At 39.2% G+C, this 12,663-nt stretch overlaps 1 protein-coding gene across 1 annotated transcript; it reads left to right on the forward strand.

Annotated features, from left to right (window-relative positions):
• Positions 1–2,006: 2,006 nt before the first annotated feature.
• FGF20 (fibroblast growth factor 20) lies at positions 2,007–10,587 on the forward strand. The gene is made up of 3 exons (XM_065947571.1): positions 2,007–2,292; positions 8,105–8,208; positions 10,342–10,587. Exons 1-3 carry the CDS (start codon positions 2,007–2,009, stop codon positions 10,585–10,587), a joined length of 636 nt encoding a protein of 211 aa, XP_065803643.1.
• The last annotated feature ends 2,076 nt before the right edge of the window (positions 10,588–12,663 follow it).

Below are 12,663 nucleotides of genomic sequence, written 5' to 3' on the forward strand. Positions count from 1 at the left end.
CAGACTTAGCTGTGTACATTTCTAAAGTGATTTATTTGTTTATTGTTTTAAGTCAGTGTTTTTGTTTTATTTAATATCTATCAACAGTAAATCACTTGCTTTAAGGACCCTTTTATAACTTGGTTGCACAAGGGTCAGTATTTAGGGCCGTAGTGATGAAAAGGTATAACTTTACCTACTTTAAAGCACCTGCCAATTAATTAGCAAAAATCCCATCAGAGCAAATAAAATAAAAAAAATCCCATCCATCCGCACTCCCAAGTCGAGGCCTTTGTTAAGCAGACCGTGAAATGGGGCTGAAAAACTCATTTTCAGTGAGTCCCTAGAACTTTTTTGCTTAGAGGAAGCATAAAAACCTGCCAAATGATTCTCAGCTCTTCGGACACTGAAAAACTGTAACTTAAAGACCTTAAATTTAACTCGTTGTACAAAACCAAAGTTTGACGTGTACCCAGCTCCTTCACCTCAATGACTTTGGATCTGACAAATATGTACTGGGCAGTTCCACATGTTACCAGCAATTTTCTGGGTCTCAAAAACACACCAAGAAACACCACCATTTTCCATTTATTTGTTTTTATAATTCAAATGTGAACAATCAAAAAAATTTAGTCTGAAAGCAAATGCAACTAAGAATAGGGAGGTACTCTTAGATTGGATAAGGACCCCAGAGGTCACCTATCATTTATGACCCTACCATAGATATTCATTTTCTATTTGTGGCATCCATGAAATATGGAATATCCCTTTTCAGCCTACTTGGATTTACTCTTAATCCCGAGACTCACAATTAGATTATGTTATTATATTAAGTTGCTTAAAAGTTCACAAACTTAGCACAAAATTTTAACTTTCCAGGCAGATAGGTTATATCATGTGTTATCTGAGTAAAGATAAACATTAAAGAGAACCTGGGAAGGGGGTGGTGGTGGTGTGTGTTCCTAACCTAACCTTGATTATGTAAAGAAAATCCCCCATCTAAATGATAAAAGAAACGAGTAATGCTTGTACATTTTATTAGTGTTTTAAAATTAGTGAGTTAAACTGTCAAAGCTTTGATTTTCCTTTCATGTGTGTCTGGGCAGGTCTAAGCCTCGGGTAACGCCCTTTTTCCTTCTCCCTCTGTTACCTTTTTTTTTTTGCACCTGTCCACTGCAGGCTCCGAGCAGCTCCCAAGGGGTCCAATTCTCTCCTTTCCTTTTCCTCCTCCTACCCATCCCCTCCTCCCTGCCTCCCCGCTCCCAGATTCCTCCCCCCACCTCCTTTCCCTTCTTCAATCTACCTGCCAAGTTGTGCTCCTTTCAGCAGCGATCTATCACTGCAAAGGAGCTCACATCAAAGGCGATTGCACGGCCGCAGCCGCACGGCATCACGGTTGTTCCACAGACGACCGCAAAGAGGGGCCTTGACTGCGCCTCCCCGAAGTTGCTGGCCAGCTCTGGCCAATGGTGGGAATGAATTTTTTTTTTTTTTTTTTTTTTTTTTGCGACTGCACTGATACAGAGCCGTCAAGGGCTCCTTCTGGTCACTTCCGAAGAGCAAAAACGTGTTGAGAGGAGGCAGGTTTAAGATTTCAAACGGAAACCTCCCCAGCGCGCATGAAAGGACTTGATTAGCATATGTCAAGAGGACCCGCATATATACTGTGTGTATGTACACAGGACTCTGATCTGATCAGTTTGCGGAGTTGAAGCCCCAGCCCCCAGCCCCAGCCCCCGTATTGGCAGCGGCAGCTTATAGGTGTTTCTGCAAGGCCAGCAGCCGGCTCCCACCTACCCCGGGAGAGAAGACCGCTCCAAGACAGTGAAAGCGTCCCTGCTCTGAGTGCAAAGTCCATCCTGCGACCTCACGGGAGTAACCGGGCCTTAACTTTTTTTTTTTTTTTTTTGGCGCTTGCTTGGCCATCATTTTTTCTCATCCACCTCCCCATCCTCGCTACCGTTTTGCTTGTAGGGTGGGGGTGTCTTTTGTTTTCCGGATCGGCCGCCTCGCCCTCTGGCCGTTCCATGGCTCCCTTAGCCGAGGTCGGGGGCTTCCTGGGCGGCCTGGAGGGCCTGGGCCCGCAGGTGGGCCCGCACTTCCTGCTGCCTCCTGCCGGGGAGCGGCCGCCTCTGCTGGGCGAGCGCCGGGGCGCGGCGGAGCGCGGCGCCCGCGGGGGCCCCGGGGCGGCGGAGCTGGCGCACCTGCACGGCTTCCTGCGCCGCCGGCAGCTCTACTGCCGCACCGGCTTCCACCTGCAGATCCTGCCCGACGGCAGCGTGCAGGGCACCCGGCAGGACCACAGCCTCTTCGGTACGTACGGCCGCCCGCATCCCGCGCTCCTCCCTGCTCGCCTGCTGAGCGGCTCCGGCTTGCGCGCGGCCGGAAGCCCCAGAGACCCTTTGGGTGCCAAGTGCGGGCTGGGACTTAAGGGACCCCAGGACTTTGCCTGTCCGCCGGCCTCTGCGATCGCCGGCTGGCCTGCTGCTCCGGACGCTGGAGGGGGCGGGAGGGGAGAGAGGGGCGCTCCGCCCGCACCTGGCTGCCTGGGACGCAGAGCCCTGGACTCGGAGCCACATCTTTCCCGCACTCCTTACCTCACAGGCAGTATTTTTTTTTTTTAATCCCTATTATTTTCTCCTGCGCCCCCCACGTTTCCCCCAGTAACTGTCCACTTAACAAAAGTTGACAACAGAAAGCCTGCCGCTTCTTTCGACCTGCCCTACAGCCAGGCAGTTGATGATGCTTTTGTGGTTACTGCTCAAAAATAGGAAGCGAGCTTTTACTTGTCTACCTAGAGCACCACACGTGTTGAGCAGGTAACAGATTAACTCTCCGTGGGCACCATCGCTCCTGTCAGACTCACCTGCCTGCAGTTCTCTGCGCTGTTAAAGTTTGGTGAGAAAAAAAAAAAAAACAAAAACAGACAAAAAGCTTATTGGGCTACAGAGCATGCCTAGTCCTTTAACCAAGATCCTCTTTAGAAATTATGAAATCCTGAAGCAAAGATCTTGGTATTGACCATAGGTAAGAGGAAGTAGGGAAGCGAAAGACGATACGAGCGGGAACACAAAGAGACATGTTTCAGAATACCCCCAACGGTGCCTGGGAGCAGAAGGAGTTAAAAGAAAAGAAAAAACAAAACAAAACAAAACAAAACAAAAACCCCAAAACCGGAATGATTGTTAAGGCAAATTGCTAAGAAACTAGATTGGCAAACCATAAAGTCTCTGCTGTTAATTCCTCCTTACCTAGCTGCGTGACTAGCATGTGCTTTCACCAGTGAGCCTGAGTTTTCTTTTCTTGTCTGTACAATGATGGAGTTAAATCAGGTGATCCTTTTAAGATGCTCTCCTGTTCTAACAGCCCAGGATCTTTCCTCTACTGTGGACGTGTTCATCATATTTGAGTTAACTGGCTAACACTCCTGAAGGATTTTGATCATCAAACTTGGAACTTCACTAGATAGAATCAGTGTATCTCTTTTTAAAGACTCCGATTACCTGTCAGCAGCAATGTGAAAGGACCTACCTAACATAGGTCAGTTTTCCTTCTCCCTTCCTTGGTAGTGGAATTCTTTGAGAGTCTTATCTCTGAAGGGCTCTCTCTTGTCCTCATCCCTTGTTCTTATTTGGCTTTCTCTTTTTGACTTGAAGTCCTCATTAAAACTTTGGAAAAGTGTAAATCTCAGTTTGAGGGGGCATTTGTAACCCTAGATGTGGAAATGAGCATGTGGTGGTCATTTGGTAGCACTTAAAGGCTTAGAAAATTAACTTTTTAAACCCCACATGTTTGCAACTTCCACTGATCTCTTCCAAATTCCCATTGACTATGAGTCCAGAGTGTCATGACCTAGTGGCCAACCTTGGGGTCACTTTCAGAAAGTGGTTTCTAAATTGAAGAGGCTGAGATTCCATGTCTAAAGAACTTTGCTGACACCAGGTGGCTCAGTTCCTTTGCCTTGAGTAATTACTGCACTTCACTTGTTACAGAAAAACCCTCCAGCTACCGGAAAGATTTAGAAATGAAGGTGAATGTGTTAATGCCTGTAAGTAGAAGAGGTAGAAGTTAAACTTAGGTAATAGTCAGACTCCCCCACACCCCCACCCCCTCTGATACATAGTGGTGGTGGTGGTGGTGAGGTTACTAAGTTCAACTCTTGCGACCCCATGGACTGTAGCCTTCGAGACTCCTCTTTTCCAGGCAAGAACACTGGAGTGGGTTACCATTTCCTTTTCCAGGGCATCTTCCTGACCCAGGGATAGAACCCATGTCTCTTGCTTGGCAGGAGGATTCTTTACTGCTGAGCCATCAGGGAGATCCATGTGATACATGGTGTAACTTTGGAAATTCTACTTTTAAAATATTTATAATTCAACTGTGATCTCCCCAAAGTCAAGTAGTTGCTTCTTCTACTCTGTGTCTTTTTATAAGAATGACTCTATGGGAAGAGATTAGTAAATATTTGTAGACTTGATAACATTCATTAAACTGGTATTTTATTCCATTCTTTAAGATGTGAATGTTGCCTATCATAATGACCATCTTAGTAGAAAATTTTTTTTTTTGCTAAAATTTTGTATGCTTATTTAGTTATTGCAAAAATATAACTTGGACTGATTTTTGTACTGGGTTAAGTCACTCTATGGTGCAGGGGTACCTATAGGAACAAAATATTTACTGTTACACAAAGGAGAGATAACCCAGATTAGTCTGGTAGCTTAAATGAGTAACAACCTCTAGAGTGCATTACAGTGCATCCTAGTGGCATTTGATAGCTAAAGCATCATAATTTACTACAAGGAAGTGTAGGTGAGAAGAAAGTATATATTCAGCATGCATGTGTAACATTAAATGGACTTCCCAGGAGGCTCAGTGGTAGAGTCCACCTGCTAATGCAGAAGTGAGTTCTATCCCTGGGTCAGGAAGATCTTCTGGAAAAGAAAATGGCAATCCACTCCAGTATTTTCACCTGGGAAATCCCATGCACAGAGGAGACTGGCAGGCTGCAGGCCATGGGGTCACAAAAGAGTCAGGCATGACTTAGCAACCAAACAGCAACAACAACACCAACAACAACAACAGCATTATATGATTCTCTTTATATTTGCCTTCTTTTCTTAGTTCTTCAATGATTGACTATGAAATTATTTTCTCTCTAAAATTTATTTCTATGTCATCAAAGTAAGAATTCTGAAAATGCTTAAGATGTACTATTTGAGATGTTAAAGTAGATAACATTTTTGATAATTTATACTAATTTGACCATGATTAAATAAAAAATTCAGAATACTGTTTTAAAATTTCAAAACCACATCAATAGAATTAAAAACAAAAGGTCCCAGTGAGGCTTAAAAAATTCCCTGAGTTAGTTCTGTATTTATAATAATTTTTCTGCACAGTAGTATCAGAGAAAGATTTTACCTAATACGTAAACATGGAATCATTACTTTAAAAAAAAGGTTAGCCTGAGATCAAACATATTCCTTTAAAGGCTTTTCCTTTCTTCTCCCCTATTCTCGATAGATTTGTCTGATGTGGTTGCATTGTGGGTTGACTCACCTGTTTATTATGATTTTTTAAAAGGCTGGCTTTGAAAATGATACCAGAAAGACAAAGTACCTCCAAGTCTTTTTATGGGACACTGGGCATTAGAAAATCTATCTAAAATCTGTGATTACCTCTAAAGGAAAGTTTTTCATGTCTACTCTTTGTTAAGGAATTAGCTTAGTTGCCACCTCATATTATAAATAAGAAAGACTTGTCAAATCTCATTTAAGAATCAAATGATTACAAATTACTGTGTGGTATACTATTTCCTTGTGGAGAAAAAGGATCAGAATTTAAAAGTGTGGCTAAAATCTTTAAGAGGAACATGAAAAGCACATAACCTTTTTCCCATCAGCTCGCAGGAGCCACCACAGAATCATTTTGACCTTGTTATATGTATATGAGGCTTTGCATATCATTTAGTGAAGTTGAAGCTATTGAATATAATTATTCTAAGATATATATGTAATTGTCTTTCTACAATTAACATGCTTTTTGACAAAATAGCATTACTTTAAGATTAGAATTTAACTGCAGGTGGTTTACGATTTAGTTGTGAGAAAAATGAATACCTTATAAGATCTGTTTTATAACTAATTTATATGGAAATGAAACTTTTATTGTACTTGAAAACTAGTTCTACTATGCAGTCTAATCAGTTAATCAGTTCCTGTTCTTTGAAAGACAAGAGCGTCTTAATGTAAATCAGATACCTAAAGAGAGTTAAGTTACCAGTGAGCCACAGTACACTTTTCAATTTGAATGTAACATTCATTACAACTTCAAGTAATTTATAGACTGTAAGTATATCCTGAATGAAATTCCATCAATGTGTCTTCTTCTACCAGTCATATTTTGGGTCTTTATTTTTGTTTCTAATAGGGATCGCTGATGAGCTTGGCAGTAAGTTTAATTTTCCTCTAATTCCTACCTCTCTATCAGTTATTATAATGGCTATCCTCTGGGGTCTGTGTCTTCCTACTATAGCTTTTCTCCGCTCAACCTTGGGCAAGTCACTTACAGGAAGTTTGGCAGTATATTGTTGCTGTTAGATCCTTGTTAGGTCTAGTGTTATACGTGATCTCCTAATAGTTTGAAAGAGCTCCTTTGAGCTCTTAAGAATCTATGTTTAGAGCTTAAGCATCTATGTTTCTGCCAATGAATGAATTAGGATCTGGGCAGAACAGAGCCCTTCATACAAGCAAATAGCCAGATTTTGTACTTTCCCTTGGCCTTGGTAATATCATGTGTCCAAACAGGAACTTGTAGTACAATAAATCAAGAAATGACTTAAGAGCAAGAGTTAGGCTAAATGGTACACATTTATACTGTTGTGGATCTTAAAACAAGGTGAAGGGGTAAAGGTAGAAAGCTATTGAGGAAGGCAGTTCCAAGCATAGAAAGTCTGTCGATATACTTTTTCAGCAAAGAGTCTAAAGAGAAGAACAAGACAAAGACAGCATCCGAAGGTTAGTGCAGTGAAAAAGAATGATGCAGAGGGAAGTAGTAAGGGTTTTTATTTGTTGTTGTTTTTGTTTAACTATAGTGTATTAGTAGTGTTGAGTGGAGAGTTTTTGGTACTAATTTACCTATTTGTTGCTGTTTAGTTTAGTTGCTCAATTCTAGAAAGTTTCTGAAAGTGAAACCTACTTACATGTTAAATTCTTGGTGTTTGGCTATCACATTTTATGAATTATAAAGTTATTTAACTTTTTCAACCATAAAATTTATCTTTAAGAATTATGGGATGGGAACCAGCATATTATATACTCTGTAAATTTTGAAACTACTTTCTTGTCTTCAAGAAGCAGTGTTCCAAAGTATAAACATTGGATTAGGGCTCAGAAGATATGACTCCAAGTATCTGTTCTGTTAATTACAAATGTCATTATCTTTAGGCAGACCTCAGTTTCTTTTTATGCAAAATGGGATAATAGTATCTTCCACACATATTTTAGGAGGTTGTTTTTGAGGACCAGATGGGAAAGTAAAAGTAGAACCCTTTATAAACTACCAAATACTAATGCATCCATATAAAATATATTGGCTGCTGCTAGAAAAAAATGTACTTAGTTCATACTAAGCAAAAACAAAGCAAAACAATTAACAGGACATGGTTATAATTGGTGGGATCAAGGAGAACTAAGAACATCTCTATTATATTCTAATTTATGGTAATAATAGCTTCCATTTGTTGGATGCCTAGAAATGTTAGCCCTACCACTCTCCTGTAAGGAAGCATTTCACCCTTCCATGTATGAAGATATTGAAGTTCAAAAAAGACAAATGACTTATGTACTCAAGACTAATCAGTAAGTTACCAAACTAGATTCAAACCCAGGTTAATTTTGTCTAAGGTTTTATACCCTTAATGTTATATCACAATGAACAATTTTTTCTTTTTATCTATAAAATGGGAGCCTCATCATAATGACAATTGTACAGCACTTTTCAGTTTATGAAGGACTTCCGCATACAGTATTATATTTAGCAATTTGATCTACTACTCTGGAAGATTTTCATTAGTTGTATGTTCTTTAATAAATGCAAATCATTGTTTTGTTTATAAATTCAGGTATCCTGGAATTCATCAGTGTGGCAGTGGGACTTGTCAGTATTAGAGGTGTGGACAGTGGTCTTTACCTTGGAATGAATGACAAAGGAGAACTATATGGATCAGTACGTATTTTTAAAACAATTACTGTAATTCATTAAATAATGACTATCCATTTTTTAAGTAGAATAGCTACCAATAATGCATTTCAGAAGAAATATATAAATATACATACTTAAGTAGAAATGAAAAATCTTTCTCTTGATAAATTTCCATATATCTGGACTGTAGTATAGCATTAATAACTCACTTCTACTTCTTAAACCCTAAACCTTTATTGCTTTTAGTTCACTAATTGTTTCTGCCCATTATCCTGGGACAAGAGATATGAAACAGAGCAGTTTCTTCTTGCCTTGTTGAATTCTTTACATTCATTTAACATAAGTTTTCTCTACCCATTACTACCTTTGTAGGTAGGTAAGTATACATCACTGACTTGCTGACCTTTACAATATAGAAAATGATTTAATGAACTCTTAGGATACTGTGAACAACAACAGACAATGGCAACATACTAGCTGGGCCATATCTGAGGTCTGGATAAGTATAGTAGCTGTGCTGTTACAGTTGGATTGGGAAGTTTTTAAGCTCATCACTGGGGATATGTGCACACATTTGTAGGTCTACCATAAATATTTTAAATATGGAAATACTTTAAAAAATTTAAACTTTTCAGGTTAATAGTTCATCAGTGTAAGATTTTTTCTTTTCTTTTTTAAATGAGAAAACAGCAACAACACAAGAAATAGAAAAACAGGAAAATATAAAACTCAATCTGCAGTATGATGTAGATCTTTATCTTTCACTGGTGACACTATTTATTTCCTCACAGTTGCTTATGTTGGTACAATTTTAAGAAAATTGTTAGTGTAACTGTGTGCCACTCCCTCCCATCATCTCACATGAAATTCCTTCTTAAAGTGTAAGTCTCTGTAGCTATTTCCAAAGAGAATTTAGCTTTTATGGTTTATCAGATGACACTATTGGGTACCTTCTTTTTTCTTAAAATCTCAACTGAGACCACAATGTACAGTTAGAATCTTAATATACACTGAGGAAAATTGGTTATCATATTTCAGTAAATGGTATTCCACTTAATATCTGTCCTTTTAAAGGTAAAACTTGCCCTTTTTGGGCTTTCTGTCAGCTCAGAAGAAAGAAAAAGAATGCACTTTGTAATCTCATAAAAGTAGAATCACAACTGAAAGAGAAAAACATCACATGTGGCTCAAATGATAAAGAATCTGCCTGCAATGCAGGAGACATGAGTTCAATCCCTGGGTCAGGAAGATCTCCTGGAGAAGAGAATGGTTAGCCACTCCAGGAAGATCTCCTGGAGAAGACAATACAGAATTCTCCAGTATTCTTGCCTGGAGAATTCCATGGACATAGGAGTCTGGTGGGTTACAGTCCATGGGATTGCAAAGAGTCGGACACAACTGAGCAACTAACATTTTCACTTCAGTCTTCCCTCTTCATGTATATGTCAGATTGAAAAAAAGCAACTGTAGTCAATGTCTTGGGATAATATGCAGTCCATCTTGAAATGACAAGAAATTACTGGGCTTTTACTACATTTGGTGCATTTACCAAATAGTAATATCCAGACACAAGTTAATCATGGGTATTGTATAATTAGATAATTAATTCACAAAGGGAGGATATATGATTTGGAGTGGTGATCTTGAATTAGGAATTTGAATGTTAGCAAGGTCTTGAAATGTTTCAAGATGTTAGTAGAGATTTGCTGTGTAGAAATTTGGCATCTAATGATGGAACAAGATAAACTACAAGTCTATTTGGTGGTTATGGTGTGGGAATTGAGATAAAATGGAGCATGGGCAAATTTAGAATATTTATTAAGTACTGGGTTGGCCAAAAAGTTCATTCAAGTTTTCTGTAACAGCTTATAGAAAAAACCAAATGCACTTTTTGGCCAATCCAATATTTGGAAATAAAATTGAAAATGGACATTCAACTTAAAGTTCTTTGAGCTAAATAAACTGCTGGATGGAGTCACTTGGGAGAAAGAATTCCAGGTAACATGAGGACTAAAACAGAACAAAGCAGAAACAGTTTATCCTTTCTCCTTCTTTGACAAGGATATAGTTATAAACAAAAACATAAAAGTTGAGATTTTTCTAAGGAAATGTTCTTAAAGATGTCATTTTTAATGGTAGCTATCTTCTCTCCTGTAGGAGAAGCTGACTTCTGAATGCATCTTTAGGGAGCAATTTGAAGAGAACTGGTATAATACCTATTCATCGAACATATATAAACATGGAGACACTGGCCGCAGGTATTTTGTGGCACTTAACAAAGATGGAACTCCAAGAGATGGTGCCAGGTCCAAAAGACATCAGAAATTTACACATTTCCTGCCCAGACCAGTGGATCCAGAAAGAGTTCCTGAACTGTACAAGGAGCTACTTATGTACAGTTGAAGGGGGTTGGTGTCTTTACTGAAGAACCAAGCTACATCTCTTCTTTCTTGTTTCAGTTCTCATCATAAAACAGGAACCCAGGACAACATTCAGAATGTTATGGTGTCTGTTTCCCACTGGGATACTGACTTTGGAAAGAATATTGAGAACAAGAAACATTTTCACTTGAAGTAGGTCAAGATCTCTTTTTACAAGTGGATTTAGTTTCCTCGGGTACACTGGCTCAGTCCTCACTCATAGATTGAAGCCGAAAATCTGCTCAACTGTGATCCTGGGAACTCAACCTAGTTTGCTGCTGGTGCCTCACCTCTCTGGAGTATGTTTCCTTTGAAGGTTACATTACAAATAGATACTTCATGTTGAAGAGATGGATTGACATAGTTGGCCAAGATTATTGCTATATACATTCTAAGAACCTTCTAGGATTTTGCAGGTGATGACGTTATATGTAAAAAGTTGGGGTGAAACATGGACTAGGAAACATGCCACACCAAGATGGACCATTTTTTTAAAGGATGGACCTATTTATACATTTTCAGTTGGCAAATATTTATTATATATATTTATTTATTACAGAGTTTATTTTTTACTGGTATATGAAGATAATACGAAGAGGAAAAAAAAAACAACCAAAATTTCTTTATTGTGCCATTCCTTTGTTGTGATGTCTTTGGCTGTCAAGAAGACTTCGTGATTGCTACACATTAAGCATAGAATAAGATCCTGAATTTCTTTTTAAAAAATGAAGTAGAGCATAGATTATATATTTTTTGCAATCAGTTGCCTTCTAAATGTAACATTGGTTTCTTTGGCCTAGAAAAATTCTGTATCAATTTGTATTGAATTCAACACACATTCAAAAAGGGAAATAAACACTGATATTTTAATGTTTTGGTGTCATTTCTTTTGAGGTGAAGTTATTCTACTTATATAACATATTTTTATGGTGTCATAATTCTAAGTTCCTGAGAAAAATGTAATATTTAGCAAAATTCTAATGTTGAAAATTATTGGACATTATAAGCCAGCTGTGCTTACTTATTTTCTTGACTTAGTGTGGCAAGGCTCATTTCTTTTCACTCACTATGATCATAGAAGGTGCTTTCCTGGTGGCTCAGTTGGTAAAGTATCTGTCTGCAATGTGGGAGACCCTGGTTCGATCCCTGGGTCAGGAATATTCTCTGGAGAAGGCAATGGCAATCCACTCCAGTACTCTTGCCTGGAAAATTCCACAGACAGAGCAACCTGGTAGGCCACAGTCCATGGGGTTGCAAAGAGTCAGACACAACTGAGCAACTTCACTTTCACTTGATCATGGAAAGAATGAGTCCTAGTGGAACCACGCATAATAATAGTAGGGCTCCATCTACCTATCTCAGCATGCCATCTTTTCCATTATATCTCCTAATTTGTCATTTTTCAATAGTCATTAAGACTACTATACAGAAGATACTGCTAAAAACTAAGGAAAATACAGTAATCAAGACAGAAGTGGGTCCTGCTTCATGAAGCTTGATATCTAGTAGGGGAAACTGACACAGTAATGGTGAATTGTGATGTATTCTATGAAATAAACAAGGTTCAGATACAGAAAAAAAGAGAGAATAAATTTAGATAGGATGGATCAGAGCCTTCTCTAAAGAGTTGACATTTCTTAAAGGATAAGGCTAAGATGGGGCTTCCCTGGTGGTTCAAACAGTAAAGAATCTGCCTGTAGTGCAGGAGACCTGGGTTAGATTCCAGGGTCAGGAAGATCCCCTGGAGAAGGGAATAGCTATCCACTCTAGTAATTTTGCCTGGAGAATCCCATGGACAGAGGAGCCTGGCAGGCTACATTCTACTCTGTAGAATCGCAGAGTCAGATACAACTGAGCAACTCACACTTTCACTACAGTTACTTTCAAGAGAAGATTAAAAAGCCATGATGGAAGAGGGAATGGTGAGTTTGGAGTCCTTAGAGCAAGAAAGAACTTTGTGGCTGCTGTTGAGTAACCCACTGGGAGAGTGGCACACACAAATTTCTAAAGCCACACAGATACAAATCCTGCAGGTTTTATTTGCTCCTACCCGGCAGCT

Source organism: Muntiacus reevesi, chromosome 10, assembly GCF_963930625.1.
Source record: "Muntiacus reevesi chromosome 10, mMunRee1.1, whole genome shotgun sequence".
NCBI classification, from domain to species: domain Eukaryota; kingdom Metazoa; phylum Chordata; class Mammalia; order Artiodactyla; family Cervidae; genus Muntiacus; species Muntiacus reevesi.